Consider the following 19105-nt stretch of genomic DNA (forward strand, 5'->3'; position numbering starts at 1 on the left):
TTCTTTGCGCACTTGCACGAAGCTGTGCACAGTTTACAACTGTTTACAACACGTTTGAGAGGAGTTTACTCTTGTGCACGGCAGAGTGCGTGCAAGTGTGTGGATCAAAGTCATGCAAGTGTCAGAGGGCCTTGATGCTGCCCAGAAGCATTTACTGAAAAACAAGTCTGAAGGACCTAAATGGGATGGTGAGGACTTTTCTAGGCATGTGAGATGCAAAGTAAGAAAAATGCTTAAAATGGTGGGGGGCTAAGAGGGCCATAGTTGGGGGGTCTGGGGGTCGAAGCCCCCTGGAAGCTAAATGGTAAATGGACTGCATTTATATAGCGCTTTCCATCTGCATCAAACGCTCAAAGTGCTTTACACATCAGTGCCTCACATTCACCCCAATGTCAGGCTGCTGCCGTGCAAGGTGCCCACTACACACCGGGAGCAACTAGGGGATTAAGGACCTTGCCTAAAGCCCAGGTTACACATAGACGGTTTTGTCCGCGGGTAGTACGTAGACCGAAGTTTGCAGTAGTTCCGGCTGTTTTCACGGTGGAAAGGGGCGGAGCATTTCACCGGCGTTTTGAGCGCCGTACTAGCCGCAAATACGCGGATAAAACGCCGCTAAATCTGCCGAATAAAGCGGCGTTTTGATGCCATAGCATCCGGCACACGTCAGGCAGGGGGGTTAATACTTAGTTCGCTGATAATGCCCTGTGTACCGCTGGATTTATCCAGGCAAATCCTACGTTTACTCCAGGAACTTTTTCTTATAGGCACCGCCCCCAGAGTATAATAGGCTGAAACAGCTGTCAGTGCAGGGGGGGAGTGACAGGGAGCTCATCTCTCAGCCTTTGCTTTTCTCTCCTTTTTTCCCTTCTCAACGTGTTGCTCGTCTGCACCACAGGACTACCCTATGCTTCTGAACCAGACCTCTTGGTAAGTCCTTGCCGCTGCCAGTTTTATTTTAGGAGGTATACTGGAGCTTCTCTGCAAAAATATCTGGAGCTGGCCGCGAGTGAGAGACCTGCATGCAGCGCGCTAGCGTTTTTATACTGACCACCGCCTATCGGCCGTTTGGAACGCCGTTAACCGGGAGGTGGCGTTTAGAACAGCGTACTGTCCGCTAGCGCCGCCGTTTTGTCTGCCTCTGTCGCCAGTTAAAACGCCTTTGAGGATGTCGATGTGGGCTCTATTGTCGTTTTACACACCGTTGGTTAGGGATACAACGCCGGCCGCCAATTATGGCGGTGTAAACTGCGGAACTACAGGAAGGGGCGGGATGACACGGCAATTAATAAGTATCATACGCCTTTGTTCGCGTTGTCTCCGTCGTCAGGCCACTTCTCCGGGAGTGCTCCCGGAATTATTCGACATGTTGAATAATTTTTTCGACAATTCCCGGTGAAGCCGGAACCAAACCACGCCCCCATGCGCCGGCGTTAACTACGGCGTGTGATCCCTAAAACGGCCCGGAGGGGGCAAAATCTCTGCCGGGACGCTTCCGGGAGAGTTTACCGTCTATGTGTAAATGGGGCTTAAGGGGCCTTAGTGATTTTTTTTTGGTCAGGCTGGGATTAGACCATCACCTCCCCTAAAGCTGAAGGGTTTTAGCCATGCTAATGCTGCCTAGAAGCATTTATTGAAAAATAAGTCTGAAGGATCTAATGATCTGTTGAGATCCTGAAAAGCTTTGCTCGTTCATGTCCGTGACGTATATATATTATGTCATGGCACACATTCATACAAAACAGGTTCTAAAGTTTATTTTCTCTGTGGTGTATTTTGTGGTAAAGTATGTGCCAAAATGCAGGAAATTGCACCTAAAAATTAAAACATTTCTGTGGGGGTATCCCTCCCTCCCCCCAATGTGCCCCGCCCCCTTAGTCATGCCTTACTCCTTCACGAATCCATTGCCCATCCCCTTTACAAAATCCTGGATCTGCCCCGTTCACAATATTACAGAGAAAAGTATTACACAACTGTGTCATGCCGTTTCAAAATATCAAGTTCAAATCAACATTACATTGATCAACTAAAAATGTTTGTCCCACATTTACTCCTCAACCATGTGATCCTTACTTGCACGCAGAGTTGGGATTTGGGATTTCTTTAGTTGGTTGATACCCAACATGCCATGCATGCAACATTTAAATAGTGCACATATACAGGTTATGTTATTTTTTATGCAGGACAGCGTATGTTACTGTAACAGTTCATGCTGTTTGAGGACACCATCTGTGGCTCGATGAAGGCAACAGGTTGTGGCTGCTCAGGTCCTGTCTGGACCAGTGAAGGTCATCCTGAGTGAAAGAAGGACTGAACAATGACAGGATTATCCCAGCGCTCCACCCTGCGTACTAACCCAAATCTAATCTGACTCTCTTTCATGTGCTCGAGCACCAGAGTCTGCTGTGTACTACAGAACATGCACATGCAGCTGTAAACAGTTGTGACATCACTTTTCTGCACATCAGGTCTTCTTTTCAGAAAGTCATTGTGCTGCAATGCAAAGAGCGGGAAACATACATTCATTGTTTTCATACAAATAAGTACCGGTATGTAAATCTTTACACAGTTCTATGTGCTGTTATTGAGCCGCTGTCTGTCAGTCACCACAAAATCAAACCGAGGATCGCATTAAAGAATTGCATACGTACATGTTGTAATGTTTTTCTGGTGCATAATACAGAAAAGTGTACCTATAAAATAAAGGAACTGCACATGAAATGATGCATTTGAACTGCAAAATACTGGTACCTTAAAGCGGCATTTTTGATCTGCAGCTTCATCTAAATTCTGTGCCTGTTTCATTGCGTGCTGTCCACTAGAGCCCAAATACCCGCTAGCCCGTGTATCATTAAGCTATAAACACATTTACTAATGCACCCAGCCTTTGCTGATTCCATCACATGCATCCAGTCCATCCCACTTGTGTGTTTCTGGGTCGTTATGCGGCGGTAGTTGTTAGGATTATCGAAGCGTCCTCTTTCTCTGAGCAGCATGGGCTCACACTTGGAGCAAGCCCACTCGCTGGGACACTGTGCGCCCTTGAGGTGTCGAAATCACACCGGGAAATTTGTCAAGTGTTGTAAGACTTGATGAAAGAGAAGAATTAACCAATCCATTTTACCGTTGGGTTTACACAGCAAAAAAGGAGTTCGGGGGCAGGGAGGGACAGATGGGACTGACACATAGTACCCATCGACCTCCTCCACCTCCTTCCTCCTCACATATCCTCCCCTCACAGACTCACTGCCTAATCTGACTGAGCAGGGGAGGACAGGGGAGGGCACTGGGCATTTGCCATCATCTCTCCCTCTTTTCTGGCAGCTAGCAGCACAGAAGCAGTGCTAAAGCACGCAGGAAATGGACAAAAAACAACTTATTCCCCATTGATGATAGGTTTACAGCCGGCGAAGCAGTGCTCAAGTTGAGGTTTTTGCTGCCTGAAGCCCAGTCGGAATAGTTTTACTGCTTATCCAGCATAAGGAGTACAGATGGTATCTGCCGGACTGAGCATTGCGTTTGGATTTCTACTTTTTCTTTTCTCTAACAGGTGTGTCAGTTAGAAGTTCTTTTGTGACATCCTTGAGGAAATGAGGATGTTGTCTTTGCAGTTACTCTGAGAACAGCATTTTGATGCGGGAGGCTCGATGGCCAAATGTAGAGCCGTGGTGGCTGAGGAGAAGCAGTTTATAGGCACCATGTCGGCCACTCAGGGGATGAGCCATCAAGGTGTCTACAACTACTTCCTCAACATGGTGGCCTATCAGGTGAGAGCTGATGAACGGTGGCTCAGGAGAATGGACGAGGGTGGTTTACGTTCTGATGCCTGCAAGGTGCTGCTGGGTTTAAATAGTTTACCACGAGTGCATTGTCATCCTAATATTGATTGTACAGAAACATGGTTTGTAAACTGAAGGTCTAAAGGCCCGGTCACACGGCACTTAATGAAGGGCAACAAAGCCCAAATGAAACAAGAAATCTGGACTTTTGTTGGCATTGTTTAACCTGTGCACAGCTTCGTTCCTGCAGCTGGCACTTTGTCAGGATTTTTAAACTATCGAAAAATGTGAACGAATGCCGCCGAAAAACCTCAATTCGTCCGTATTTCGTTTTGTTGTCATTCTTGACAATTTCTTATCATTTGCTTAGTTTTTGTAACATTAGCGTTTAGTTCGACTTCGTTCGAACAGCTGAATGTTTTCATACAGTACAGAAGTCGGTTTGTGAGCGCTGCTGTGGAGGAGAGTTGCAGCTCCTCTGTGGGTGGTGTGGGGCTTCTGCCACTGTGTGTGATGGGGTGAGTGCAGCTGCTGCAATGCTGTGGTGCTGGTCGGCCAGGAAGAATTTGTCGGCCTCCTCTGCCAGCACATGGCAGTCCATGATCGTGGTGTTGGCCAGCGCTGTGCGCACCTGAGGAGAAAATTGCTGACCAAAAAGTCCGGCTAGTGTCCTCTCAGGTGCTGCAACATTCTGTCCATGAACTCTGAAGGGCTTGCTGTCTTCCAGCCGTGCAGAGAGAAGAGCCTGCTGGCCCTTTCAGTCTGACAGTTCAAACATTTTGAGGAGGTGATCCTTGATGGCTGCGTATTTTTTTATTTTTTATTTTTTGCAGCAGGGGAGCTTTGTAGAAGCACGATCAGTCTCGTTGCCGTGGAGCTGCTGGGGGTGGACACGACGTAATAATATTTTGTGTCGTCTGCGGTGATCTCTCAGAGTGAACTGCACCTCGGTTTGTGCCAACCAGGCGGCGGTTTACAGAAGCATGACTTTGAGCATCAAGTGTGGAAAAAGTTTCAGCAGCAGTGGACATTCGGGTGTGAACAGCTTTGATCCACAGAGGTGTGACATTAAAAACAGAAGACCCAGTGTGATCGCAATTCTTTTCTGAACGTTTCATTCGCTGAATTTTGTACAAGACAGTCCTTTTGTGCACGTGTATACGTGTGCGTGCACTACAACACATTCAAACACTGAATGCTTTCATCCAGAGTGAATCAGTTGGAGAGAAGGTGAAGCGCGTGTATGTGTGGCTGATCCACATACGCAGCACCTGTGCATGTGTGAACAGAACTGGACGTGTCCCTGATCAGAAGAGGCAATCAAACCCATGCACATGCGTGTGAGTGACTGCTTGATCCACACAGGTGCAACACCAGGTGATCAAAAACACCAGGGTTTTGAAAAAAAAGGCACAGAGAGAGAGACAGAGCTATCTCTCTCTCTCCCCTTCCTCCCTCCCTCTCTTTCTCTCCCTCTGTCTCGCTGTCAATACTGAAATGAGAAGTTTAAGTTTGCTTGTGAGTTTAAATAGCAATATTCTCTACTTTTTTAAATTTGAGACACAGAAGGACTCTGAACTTTGCGATATGACGTTCCCAGCCCTGACAAGGAAGCAGTGTGTCTGGCTGTACATCTGGAAATGTGAGTGCTGTTGCTTTACCGTTTTGAGAATGGAGCCCATTTCTGCAATGTAAAAAAAAAAAAAAAAAAAAAAAACGTAGGCAGGAGTGAAGCAAGGGTTACACATGACAGAAGGCATACATTAAAAGCAAACATACACAGCTGCAAGCAAATCTACAAACTCAATGATTCATTTATGTTCCAATGCATGAGAGAAATATTTGGCGTGTTTGGAGTGTATATTATTTTGGTGGAGTATTTAGCGTGTGTGGTTAGTGTGGTGGTGTTTTTTTTTTTTTAAATGTCTTATGAATGTTGAGAAAGCGCTTCAGTTTTTTTTTTTTTTTTTAATTAGAGCAAGATGGAGCGCACAGTGCGTCGTCAGCCTGAACCAGACAGTGAGGATTCTGATAATGAAGGAGGTGATCCCTCTTTTGTTCTGGACGCACAGATCTCCACAGTGGATCGGATTGCGAGCACTTCTCTTTGCACCTTCTCCAGGACTCAGGCGCTACTGAACTCTGTCCCAGGGCTGAGTCCTGGACAGGAGAGTAGGATGCAGACACACACTGCTCCAGCAGTGGCTCCAGGCACATTTCATTTAAAGCGTCAAGGTCAACATTAGCTTCTGTTTCGTTTCACTGCTCTTTCAGTCCTTTTGTGTTCTTGATTCGCAGGCTATTCGGTGATGGGAAAAGTGGAAGTTCATTTGTCCACGTTTTCTTGACGTTTTGTGACTTTGTGGCTTTTTTCCTTCGTTCAGCTATCGTCGTATGCCGTGTGAATGGGCCGTTATGCGTCTGATACTCATGAATGGTAAATGGACTGCATTTATATAGCACTTTTCCATCTGCATCAGACGCTCAAAGCGCTTTACAAATAATGGCCTCACATTCACCCCTGATGTGAGCACGCTGCCATACAAGGTGCTTACTACACACCGGGAGCAATAGGGGATTAAAAACCTTGCCCAAGGGCCCTTAGTGATTTTCCAGTCAGGTTGGGATTTGAACTGAGGATCTTCTGGTCTCAAGCCCAATGCCCAGACAGTAGGGGAGGTGATGACTTTTGTGGTGTTGCTTTTGACTGGGTTTAAAGAGTCGTTTTTGTAGAAGTTGTGATGGAGGAAGGTGACACAATTTTCCCATTTTGGCAATGCAAGTGCGCACCGTTTATTTCACATGTTCTTTCTATATCTTAATGGCTTGTCATAGTAGTTTGTAGTGTTCTTTATTCACAAGTCACAGACATTTATACTGCTCGGCACCCACGCAGGGGTCCTGTCAGCAGACATCAATTTGCACATCCCGTGGGGGCACTGACGGGAAGTCATCAACATGCGCATCTCAGCTTGTTAACACATGTAAGGCAGTATATCACCCTCACAGGGGTCCTGCCGAGAAAACAGCGATATGTGCGTCTTGGCTTGTTAACACATGTAAGACAGGTTAAGGCCCCCTGACACTTCCATGACTTTGATGCACTCACTTGCACGCATTGTGTCATGCAGGAGAGTAAACCCATTAACAGGTGTAGACTGAACGTGAGAGGGGCACCGGCGCGTGCACTTGCACAAAAAGAATTTTGAAATGTTCAAAAAAATCTTTCACATATAAATGTCATGGAACAAACATGAAGTGGTAGTGAACGTTGCACGATCTACTCGCCAACACTACGTGCAGCTCATAAAGTCGAGTAAAGAAGAAGTGAACAGTGTGAGTGGCTGCGTCAGCGCACTGCATCTGAGCGCAGCTCGTCTGAATGATTATAATGAGATATTAAATCTATCATAAACATACTTTTACAACTGCACACAAGAAAGAAAGAACATGTTTTACCAAGCCATGACAATGTAAACATGGCAAATAAATACCTTTTTAGACAGCTCTGAATGCTTTCTCCACCTCGTTCAGTGCGAGAAAAGCAGCAGCTGGAGCACTACTCTGTGAATCTGGAAGCAATTAGAGGCATTTTCAACAGCCAACTCAGAGAAAAAATGATTAATCCACTACAAAATAATTATTTTATATACACAGCGTCCAGCACACAATGCCTGGCATCCAGTGGAACAAAGCCCGACATCCAGCTGGGAACACAGTGGGTGGGATTGTCACGCCGATGTGTGTGCAAGTGCGCGGATCAAAGTCATGCAAGTGTCAGGGCACCTTAACAGTGTAACTAAGTGGTGGCGCATTTACATGCAAAGCAAGTTGACATGTAGGGCAGGGTACACATTGTAACCACAGGTGGTGATCTGACTCGATGAATTATGTCTGAACAACACAGTGCATGTTGCGCGTGTGCTACACAGGTCCCCCCCCCCACTAGAATTCAGCATAAGCAAGAACAACAAAAAGGAAAAATGTCATTATTGACGTATCCCATAATCCCTTGCGTGCCAGAGAGTCGCTGCAGTCAAACAACATATAGATCCACATGATGACAATTGTAAATGAATATTATACTACAAAATGCATTTTTTATGCTTTTCATCATGTTAATAAGAAACTACATGCATGATACCCTGAAAACTTACTAAAACAATTATAACAAATAATCCGTGTCTGCTACGTTTAATCTGCGTGGAATTTAATAAACGCAAACCGAATTTCAGACATCTTATATATATATTAGTCTTTAACAAAGAGGACAAACAGTGTTGTAAGGAACAATAATCAACACGTTAAAGAGCAAACTTCACTTTCCCCCAGAATGACATGATCAGGAAGCGAGCGTAGATCACAGCAGCTCCCATTGAAAATAACAGAGAGACAGCCTGTGATTCTCACATGTTTACATAAAACAAACGCAACGTCTAAAAACCCAGAGAATATATTCATGAGAGTTTTAAGCACTAAAAATAGTTTTATGTTAATGGTGTTGTCTGTGTGCAGCGGTTAAAGTGCAGCCTGATCAGAGCGTCTCAATGCAGTTCTCAATGTTACTGAGATCTCGCAGCGCGGCGACCTCTCCGAGGTTTTGCGGGATTTGAAACGTCAATAGGGTGAATCGGGAGGGCGGGTGAATAATTCAGCCGCAACGAGTCATCAGTACTGAAGCGTCTTGTAGGTATCCAAATTAAAAAGGCCTATAAATGAGGAGAGTGATTATAATTTGGTTCATTTTGATTCATACCAGATCAACAGGAAAAAAGCATTTTTTTTTTTTTTTAATGAATGAAATTTCCATTTTGTGACATGCCTTTTCACTGGTTTAAGAGTGGGTGAAAAGATGTTCAGATGGATATCACCCAATTTTCAACCAAAAATCAATGTTGAAATTATGTCTTGTGCTCAATGGGATGATGGAAATTGGCTGGTGCTCCTTTTACCTTATCGACATATATGTGGTTTTGAAGTTACATGAAGCTTGAAATGAGCTCATTTTTGAGTTTCTTGTGTTTCCAAAGCCTAAATTATTTGCCATGAGGCCGTCACCTCGTGTTACAGTCTGTAATCATAGACTGTCACTGTACATATGTTGAACAAACCCTCCGTGACATCTGCCATGAGTTTTCTTAAGAGTGGTTTTGAAGCACAAATGGGGCACTCTAGATGTCACCATTTTGGACGTGCTCAACTCCTCTAACGCTGACCAACCTGAGGTGGAGCACAGACAAGACTGGCATGACTTGGGGGGGAATGAAGCCTAAACACATCCCCATCCCAGAGTTACTAAAGAAGCTAAAGCTAATAGATTACCCTTGGTTTCGTGTTTCATTAAAACATATTTTTTTGTGGAAAAGCGTGGTGTTTTGCTGATGTTCTGCTTGGGTGCAGGTATTAAAAATTGTGACCTCTTATTGCCTCAGTAACAATGAAGTAACAGTGGAGATAATGTCACCAAGCTACCGATAACAGCTAACAGTGCTAAAGGAGTACCTTTGTGTGTTAGTAACACACAAATTACATAACATGAAAATGTCACTCAATGGAAATGCTTTAGCACAGAATTCTTAAATGATACTGTATTATTACAGATATTTTTAATAAAATGTTCAGACAGAACACAGCCATTTCACAACAGCTAGCAGCCTCTGCTAATGGGACTCTGGACTTGGCCTACATCACACACTGCCTGTCACTGGATCCTATCCCAGCAGGGTTAGACCATCATGCCAAATGGAACCGAAAGCCTTTTGAAAATCTACAAAGCAAGCAAATATGTTGGTTTTTATCTTGGTTTACAAATTTGTCAGTTAGTGCGTAGAAAATATGGTGTGATCTACAGTTTGGCAAAAATGTCATTTTACTTGTACTCAAGGCATTGTGTTCAGTAAGGAAGTTTGATTCAACAGTTTAAAAAAAAAAATACAAAACAGCTTTCCCAGATTATTTCTTACACAGATGCCTCTGTAGTTATTACGGTCTAATTTGTCTCCACTCTTAAATGGGTGTAATGAGTCTTTCATTCCAGACAACAGGGAAGTATCCAACACTCAATACCAAGTTGAACACTTTTAGACAAACCAAACAAAGTTTGTGGCTTGTATTTTAAGCGTTTTATTGAGGAATGCCATCAAATCTACTTGCTGTTTTTAACAGTAGGCCTTGGGGTTTTTCTTGTCAGTTCAGATATTGTATTTCCATAGTCAGGTGGGGCTTGGAATTGATTGTGTTTTCCATATTGATCAGTTTTTGCTAGATGTGGAATTGTTCCAAGTTCATGCTACTTTTACTATATACGTTTTCAAAATGACTTTTCCATGTTTCTCCATTTTGTATGGTGAGTTCATTGTTTTGTTTTGTTTTTTCAAATTTTATTTTTATTATTTTCCAGTTATTCCAGAAGGTTGTTTGAATTTGTAGATGCTTCAGTTGTGATTTTGGGTGAACTGTTTTCCCTTGCACTGTTGCCTCACAGTGAGAAGGTCATGGGTTCAATTCCCACCTGCAGCGTTTCTGTGTGGAGTTTGCATGTTCTCCCCGTGTTTGCGTGGGTTTCCTCCGGGTGCTCCGGTTTCCTCCCACATCCAAAGACATGCGGGTTAGGTGGATTGGAATCTTTAAAAAATTGTCCATAGGTGTGCGAGTGGGTGTGAATGTGTTTGTTTGTCTGTATGTGGCCCTGTGACAGACTGGCGTCCTGTCCTGGGTGTACCCCACCTTGTGCTCTATGACTGTTGGGATAGGCTCCAGCCCCCTGCGATCCTTAATTGGACTAAGCGGTTGAAGATGAGTGTGTGTGTGTTTTCCCTTGTTCCCGAGTGTGTTTTTGCACTATATAAGCTCCTCATCAGAACAAAGACATAAACCAGGGTCTCTGGGGGGTGTATTTTTCGTTTGGTAATTGCATAAATTTGTTTCTCATAATTTTACACCCATTTTCATTTTTTTTTTGTTTCTTCTTTCGAGTTTTTATAGCAGCCTTAAGATTTAAAATTGCTGCCAAGTAAAGTATAGTTTGTGCCCCCTTTATTATGGACGTAAGTAGTAATTAAAAAGTTTTTTTTTTTTTTAATTAATGAAGTGATTTTATGTTGGCAAATGTCTTTGAGATAGTCTTCTTTACTGTTTTAGGCCCATAGGTTTCTCTACTGTTGTAGAGCTGACCGGGTGTGGTCTGCATGTTAGCATTTTCTGTTATTTTAAGATTCACACTAATTTGACTGTGATATGACAGCGGTTTTGGTGGTTTGACCATGAAAGCTTTGAAAGTGAATTGGTCCAAATCTGTTATCATTTAGTCAACTGTTGAATAGCCAAGTGATGAGCTGCAGGTACAATGGGGTAAAAAAGTATTTAGTCAGTCCCTGATTGTACTTAGAAAGATAAGAGAGGTCTGTAATTTTCAACATAGGTACACTTCATCTGTGAGAGACAAAATGAGAAAAAAAAAATCCAGGAAATCACATTGTAGGATTTTTAAAGAATTTATTTGTAAATTATGGTGGAAAATAAGTATTTGGTCAATAACAGAGGTTCAGCTCAATACTTTGTAACAATCTTTGTTGGCAATGACAGAGGTCAAACATTTCCTGTAAGTCTTCTCCAGGTTTGCACACACTGTAGCTGGTATTTTGGCCCATTCCTCCATGCAGATCTCCTCTAGAACAGTGATGTTTTGGGGCTGTTGCTGGGCAACATGGACTTTCAACTCCCTCAACAAATTTTCTATGGGGTTGACGTCTGGAGACTGGCTTGGCCACTCCAGGACCTTGAAATGCTTTTAATGGAGCCACTCCTTTGTTGCCCGAGTGGTGTGTTTGGGATCATTGTCATGCTGGAAGACCCAGCCACGTTGCATCTTCAGTGCTCTCACTGATGGGAGGAGGTTTCGGTTTAAAATCTCACGATACATGGCCCCATTCATTCTTCCCTTAACACGGATCAGTTGTCCTGCCCCCTTTGCAGAAAAACAGCCCCAAAGCATGAATGTTCCACCCCCATGTTTCACAGTAGGTATGGTGTTCCTGGAATGCAACTCAGCATTCTTCTTCCAAACATGACAAGTTGAGTTTTTACCACAATGTTCTATTTTGGTTTCAATTGACCACATACATATGCTCTCTGGCAAACCTCAGACGGGCCTGGACATGTACTGGTTTAAGCAGGGGGACACGCCTGGCACTATAGGACTCGAGTCCCTCTAAGTGCAGTGTGTACCATTTCTTACTTTGGTCCCAGCTCTCTGCAGGTCATTCATCAGGTCCCTCTGTATAGTTCTGGGATTTTTGTTCACCGTTCTCCTGATTATTTTGACCCCACAGGATGACATCTTGTGTGGAGCCCCAGATCGAGGGAGATTATCAATGGTCTTGTATGTCTTCCATTTTCTTACAATTGCTCCCACAGTTGATTTATTCACATCAACGTGCTTGACTACTGTAAATTCACTCTTCCCAGCCTGGTGCACATCAACAATTTTCTTCCTGGTGTCCTTTGACAGCTCTTTGGTCTTGGCCATGGTTAAGTTTGGAATCTGACTGTTTGAGGCTGTGGATATATACAGATAATGAGTTCCAACAGAGGCCATTAATACAGGTAACAGGTGGAGGACAAAAGAGCTTCTTAAAGAAGTTATAGGTCTGTGAGAGCCAGAAATCTTGCTTGTTTTTGGGTGACCAAAAACTTATTTTCCACCATAATTTACAAATAAATTCTTTAAAAAACCTACAATGTGATTTTCTGGATTTTTTTTCTCATTTTGTCTCTCATAATTGAAGTACCTATGTTGAAAATTACAGACCTCTCTGATCTTTCTAAGTAGGAGAACTTCAATCAGGGGCTGACTAAATACTTTTTGGCCCCACTGTATTTGCTCATTTTGAAATGGATACCTGCAACATGTTTCAAAAAAGTTGGGACAGAAGACTGGGAAAGTTGATGAATGCTCAAAGAACACATGTTTGGAACATTCCACAGGTGGACAGGTTAATTGGAAACAGGTGTGTGTCATGATTGGGTATAAAAGGAGCATCCCCAAAAGATTAAGCCATTCACAAGCAAAGATGGGGCGAGGATCACCACTTTGTGAACAACTGTGTGAAAAAATAGTCCAACAGTTTAAGAACAATGTTTCTCGATGTTCAGTTGCAAGGAATTTAGGGATTCCATCATCTACAGTCCATAATATAATCAGAAGATTCAGAGAATCTGGAGAACTTTCTACACGTAAGCGGCAAGGCCAAAAACCAACATTGAATGCCCGTGGCACTGCATTAAAAACCGACATCATTGTGTAAAGGATCTTACTGCGTGGGCTCAGGAACACTTCAGAAAACCATTGTCAGTTAACACAGTTCATCAATACATCTACAAGTGCAAGTTAAAACTCTACCATGCAAAGCAAAAGCCATACATCAACATCCAGAAATGCCGCTGCCTTCTCTGGGCCCAAGGTCATATGAAATGGAGTGACGCAAAGTGGAAAAATGTGCTGTGTTCTGATGAGTCCACACTTCATATTGTTTTTGGAAATCATGGACGTTGTGTCCTCTGGACAAAAGAGGAAAAAGACCATCCAGATTGTTACCAGCGCAAAGTTCAAAAGCCAGCATCTGTGATGGTATGGGGGTGTGTTAGTGCCCATGGCATGAGCAACTTACACATCTGTGATGGCACCATCAATGCTGAAAGGTACATCCAGGTTTTGGAGCAACGCATGCTGCCATCCAAGCAACATCTTTTTCAGGGACGTCCCTGCTTATTTCAGCAAGACAACATTCTGCGTGTTACAACAGCGTGGCTTCATAGTAAAAGAGTGCGGGTACTAGACTGGCCTACCTGCAGTCCAGACCTGTCACCCATTGAAAATGTGTGGCACATTATGAAGCGCAAAATACGACAACAGAGACATCGGACTGTTGAACAACTGAAGTCTTACATCAAGCAAGAATGGGAAAGAATTCCACCTACAAAGCTTCAACAATTAGAGTCCTCAGTTCCCAAACGCTTATTGAGTTTTGTTAGAAGGAAAGGTGATGTAACACAGTGGTAAACATACCACTGTCCCAGCTTTTTTGAAACGTGTTGCAGGCATCCATTTCAAAATGAGCAAATATTTGCATAAAACAATAAAGTTTATCAGTTTGAACATTAAATATCTTGTCTTTGTGGTGTATTCAATTGAATATAGGTTGAAGAGGATTTGCAAATCATTGTATTCTGTTTTTATTTACATTTTACACAACGTCCCAACTTCATTGGAATTGGGGTTGTACATACATAGCATAAAAAAAGCTTTAAATCAACATAAAAGTCATGTTATTTGATTAAATGACAGTTCAGTATATTGAGCATGATTACAACATTTTTAGTTAACATAACTTTATTATGTACAACCGATGTACATATTTTTTTCATGTATGTAAATTGAACATACTTTTTTTTCTGTGCAAGAAAAATCATATTGACCAACTTGGAAAGTTTCCTTTATAATGCATTTCAGCTATAGTACTTAAAATCTTGTTTGCACTGTTTTTTGCTAACAACATAAAGGCTATCTCAAAATAACATCAACAGATTTGAATAAAATGTGTTGTAGAGATCGGCCTTGAGTCAAATAAGAACCCATTAGATTTTGTTGTTTCAATGAATCAAAGGGAAGATCCTGTCGTGGTGATTGATTTTAGACGTGCTTCATATCACAGTGTTAGTGTCATTAGCTGGGAAAATGTAGAGATTGTCAGTAGCTACAAGTACCTGGGCACTGTGATTGATGATAAATTGAAGTTTGACCTGAACACTGAACGCACTGTTAAAAAAGGGCAGCAAAGAATTTACCTTCTGAGGAAGCTGAACTCTTTTAATGTGAGTAAAACTATTTTAACCAATTTTTATTGTTCTTTTATTGAAAGTTTACTGACGTTTTCTTTTATCTGCTGGTTTCAATCCCTGTCTGTGAAGGACAAAAACAAACTGCAGGGCATTGTCAAAACCTGTTCTAAAATTACAGGCGTTAAATTGAGAGACTTGCAGTCGCTGTGGGAGCAACATGTGCTGAGTAAAGCAAAGTGTCTCCTGGCTCAGCCGCTCCATCCTCTGACTCCAGAATTCATCTTGATGCCTTCAGGGCGTCGTTTTTATGTTCCAGCTCGGAAAACTAATCATTTCTCAAATTCCTTTGTGCCTTCTACTATTAAATTGATGAACTCTAAGGGGACTGGGTTTTTTTAAATGTCGTATAACTTTTATTGTTCCACCAGAGTTCCACTTGTAATTGAAATGGATAGTAGTATGTTGTGTGTATGCGAGAACTGTTCTGGAATGCTGCAAACAAATTGCCCTCTGGGATCAATAAAGTTTTCTGAATCCGAATCTGCCTTTAATTTGTATTACCTCCTCCTCCAGAGTTTGTCTGTCAGTTTGTCCATTTGTTTGTCTGTTAGCAGGATCACTCAAGAGGAAATGAATGAATTTCAATGACACTTGGTGAGCAGACAGATAATATTCCATGGAATGACATGATTCATTTTCAGATGTGATCCACAATATATTCTGGAACTGACATCCAGAAGAATGTTTGGCACATACAGTGGGGCCAAAAAGTATTTAGTCAGCCCCTGATTGTGCAAGTTCTCCTACTTAGAAAGATGAGGTCTGTAATTTTCATCATAGGTACACTACAACTATCAGAGACAAAACAAGAAAAAAAAAAAAAAAAATCCAGAAAATCACACTGTAGGATTTTTAAAGAATTTATTTGTAAATTATGGTGGAAAATAAGTACTTGGTCACCCACAAACAAGCAAGATTTTTGGCTCTCACAGACCTGTAACGTCTTTAAGAAGCTCTTCTGTCCTCCGCCTGTTACCTGTATTAATGACATCTGTTGGAACTCGTTATCTGTATAAAAGACACCTATCCACGGCCTCAAACAGTCAGACTCCAAACTCAACCATGGCCAAGACCAAAGAGCTGTTAAAGGGCACCAGGAAGAAAATTGTAGATATGCACCAGGCTGGGAAGAGTGAATCTACAATAGTCAAGCACGTTGGTGTGAATAAATCAACTGTGGGAGCAATTGTAAGAAAATGGAAGGCATACAAGACCACTGATAATCTCCCCCGATCTGGGGCTCCACGCAAAATGTCATCCTGTGGGGTCAAAATAATCAGGAGAATGGTGAACAAAAATCCCAGACCTACACAGAGGGACCTGATGAATGACCTGCAGAGAGCTGGGACCAAAGTAAGAAATGGTACACACTGCACTTAGAGGGACTCGAGTCCTCCAGTGCCAGGCATGTCCCCCTGCTTAAGCCAGTACATGTCCAGGCCCGTCTGAAGTTTGTCAGAGAGCATATGGATGATCCAGAAGAGGATTGGGAGAATATCATGTGGTGAGATGAAACCAAAATAGAACCTTTTGGTAAAAAACTCAACTTGTGTTTGGAGGAAGTAGAATGCTGAGTTGCATCCCAAGAACACCATATCTACTGTGAAGCACGGGCGTGGAAACATCATGCTTTGGGGCTGTTTTTCTACAAAGGGGACAGGATGACTGATCCATGTTAAGGGAAGAATGAACGGGGCCATGTATCGTGAGATTTTAAGCCAAAATCTCCTTCCATCAGTGAGAGCATTGAAGATGCAACATGGCTGGGTCTTCCAGCATGACAATGATCCCAAACACACCGCTCGGGCAACGAAGGAGTGGCTCCGTAAAAAGCATTTGAAGGTCCTGGAGTGACCAAGCCAGTCTCCAGACGTCAACCCCATAGAGAATTTGTGAAGGAAGTTGAACGTCCATGTTGCCCAGCGAAGGCCCCAAAAGATCACTACTCTCGAGGAGATCTGCATGGAGGAATGGACCAAAATACCAGCTACAGTGTGTACAAACCTAGTGAAGACTTAAGGAAATGTTTGACCTCTGTCATTGCCAACAAAGATTATGTTGCAAAGTATTGAGTTGAACTTTTGTTATTGACCAAATACTTATTTTCCACCATAATTTACAAATAAATTCTTTAAAAATCCTACAATGTGATTTCCTGGAAGTTTTTTCCTCATTTTGTCTCTCATAGTTGAAGTGTACCTATGATGAAAATTACAGACCTCTCATCTTTCTAAGTAGGAGAACTTGCACAATCAGGGACTGACAAAATACTTTTTTACCCCACTGTAGACCACAATATGCGGCCTTGGCGGAGAAATGTACTCTTTGAGTGCTTTCTAATCCTTTCAGCTTTGAGCTCAAGCTCAGAGTCCAAACAATCAGCAACAAGAATGCATATTCAGCAATTAGGATTAAAATTCAGTAAGTGATAAGAGACAAAAGCAATCAGGATCAAAGATTAGTAGTCAGGATAAAAGCTCAGTGATCAGCACCAGAGCTCAGGATGGAGGAAAAGTCACCAGAATCAAATGTTGAGGTCAAAGTTAATTTATCATGATCTACGTTCAACAGTCAAAATTAAATTTCAGCATCAGTGAGACTTCTTTATGATCAAAGGTCAGCAATCAACGTCAAAGTTGAGTGATCTGTGTTTCTTAGTTGTCATATTTTTCTTGGGATTATTTTTCTTCCTTTGTGTTTAATTTGTTTGAAATTCATTAATTCATCTAAAACAAAGATCAGGATCATTGGTCAGCAATTGGAAACAAAGGAGAACTGTCAGAATCAAGGTCACAATCAGGTTTAAAGGTGAGTTTTCGGGATCCAGTGATTGTCCACAGTCCAACAGATCCACATCTGTTGGACAAAAATATATTTTTGGACAGGGTTGTTCCGTTTGAGTGGACAAAAGATTGGAATTTGGTTTGAGTCTAAAAAGGGGAATTTGGGACAGAACACTAAGTGCCCCTCTCGTTTTTCTTTCTCGAGATTTCATGCATTAATTTCCAGTTTTTGTTCTTAGGATTTGTTTTAACCCTCCATTATGTAAAACATTGTAAAGGAGTATAACTGTCTGGACAGTGGCGGCTGCTGGTCTGTCAAAGCGGGGAAGCTCATTGCCGGCTTACATCATAAATTGGTCCAAATCTCTATTACATACAGGATTTTATGATGGCACAATTACAAAGTCGTTAGTGTGCTTGCTTTCAGTGCGGAAGGTTCCCGGTTCAAACCCCACCCCTGCCACATTTCTCCATGTAATGTGGAGTTGCATCAGGAAGGGCATCTGGCATAAAACTTGTGCCAAAATCAACATGCAGGTCCACCTTGGATCTGCTGTGGTAACCCCGAGTGAAAACAAGGGAGCAGCCAAAGGGACATACTTTAACAAGAATGTTATTAATGTTTTTAAACAAAAATATCATCAAAAATTTCAAGCAGCACATAGAACCTTTATTATTAAACATACATAACAGCTTGTTTCCTGACATTGTTCTGTGCAAATGTTATTTTAATGATTGGCCAGCAGATGTCGCCATATGCAATTGTATCAAAGCTTCAAAACACTGAACCATTGCTTCATATTGATTCAGTGTTTCAATACGCTTCGGTTTCTCCGTCACTAATTTTCATGAATAAAATACATCACCAACCGTTAATTATTACCACATATGCCCGGATAGACTTATAATTAAGAATACTGTGATGTTGTGTTGCGACGACTTACTGAAGAAGGAAGCAGAGAGTAACTCACTGAGATCTTTTAACATAACATCTAATCCAGTGTGCACACGCAAAACACTGGCCAGTTTGCTCTTCAAAATCCACAGCAGAAGAACTTTGTGACTGCGTGCTTAGTTGGGCTCTGTGCCATGGTGTGGCACAGAAAGGAGGAGACTGAGAGAGCCAGATGTGTGGCTTCACGCGGCTCTCGTCTCGCTCGTTTTCCCAAACATCAGGCACATCCTGTGTTCTTGTTTGTCTGTGTGTTTACTGTTCTCTGTGCTGATAAGAGTTTTTTCCTCATTGTTGTGGCTCTCGAAGGCAGCGACCTTGAGGGTTTTTTTCTCTTCCTTACCTTGCGTGTGCTTTTTTATATGTGTTTATGTACCAGGCTGGCTTATGTCTGTTATGTGTGTGTTGTTTGTCTTTGGGTCGGTCATGGTTTGCTCAGCCCTGCTGTGACCTAAAGCAGGGATGTACATCTAGAGCTGGTCCCCGGGCGCCTTATGGTGACTTCTGCTCCTAACTGGCAATTAGGATGGGTTAAATTCAGTAGACACAATTCATTGTGCAGGGAACATGTTCCTTTGTGCATATGACAATAAAATTCTTTTGAATCCTTTGAACATGCAACAGGTGGAACACCTACAGGAGCGTGCTGAGGAGCATTGGAATGAGGCTTTTAGCTGACTTGGCGTCACTGCCCT

The 19105-nt window shown here is 42.5% G+C and overlaps 1 protein-coding gene and 1 long non-coding RNA gene across 2 annotated transcripts in view; one reads left to right on the plus strand and one right to left on the minus strand.

The window, feature by feature from the left end:
- Positions 1–222: 222 nt before the first annotated feature.
- Positions 223–1651, minus strand: LOC117504628. The gene is made up of 3 exons (XR_004558854.1): positions 1578–1651; positions 969–973; positions 223–249 (listed from the first exon to the last, which is right to left on the minus strand). It is a non-coding gene; the product is annotated as an uncharacterized LOC117504628 (long non-coding RNA).
- Positions 1652–3293: 1642 nt separating this feature from the next.
- The window catches only part of serinc4 (serine incorporator 4), an 87989-nt gene continuing 72177 nt past the window's right edge, over positions 3294–19105 (plus strand). Inside the window, exon 1 of the mRNA XM_034193417.1 lies at positions 3294–3764. Coding sequence (XP_034049308.1) covers positions 3645–3764 — 120 coding nt within the window. The 5' untranslated portion in view covers positions 3294–3644. The remainder of the gene's footprint in view (positions 3765–19105) is intronic.

Source organism: Thalassophryne amazonica, chromosome 2 (genome assembly GCF_902500255.1).
Source record: "Thalassophryne amazonica chromosome 2, fThaAma1.1, whole genome shotgun sequence".
Taxonomy (NCBI): Eukaryota; Metazoa; Chordata; class Actinopteri; order Batrachoidiformes; family Batrachoididae; genus Thalassophryne; species Thalassophryne amazonica.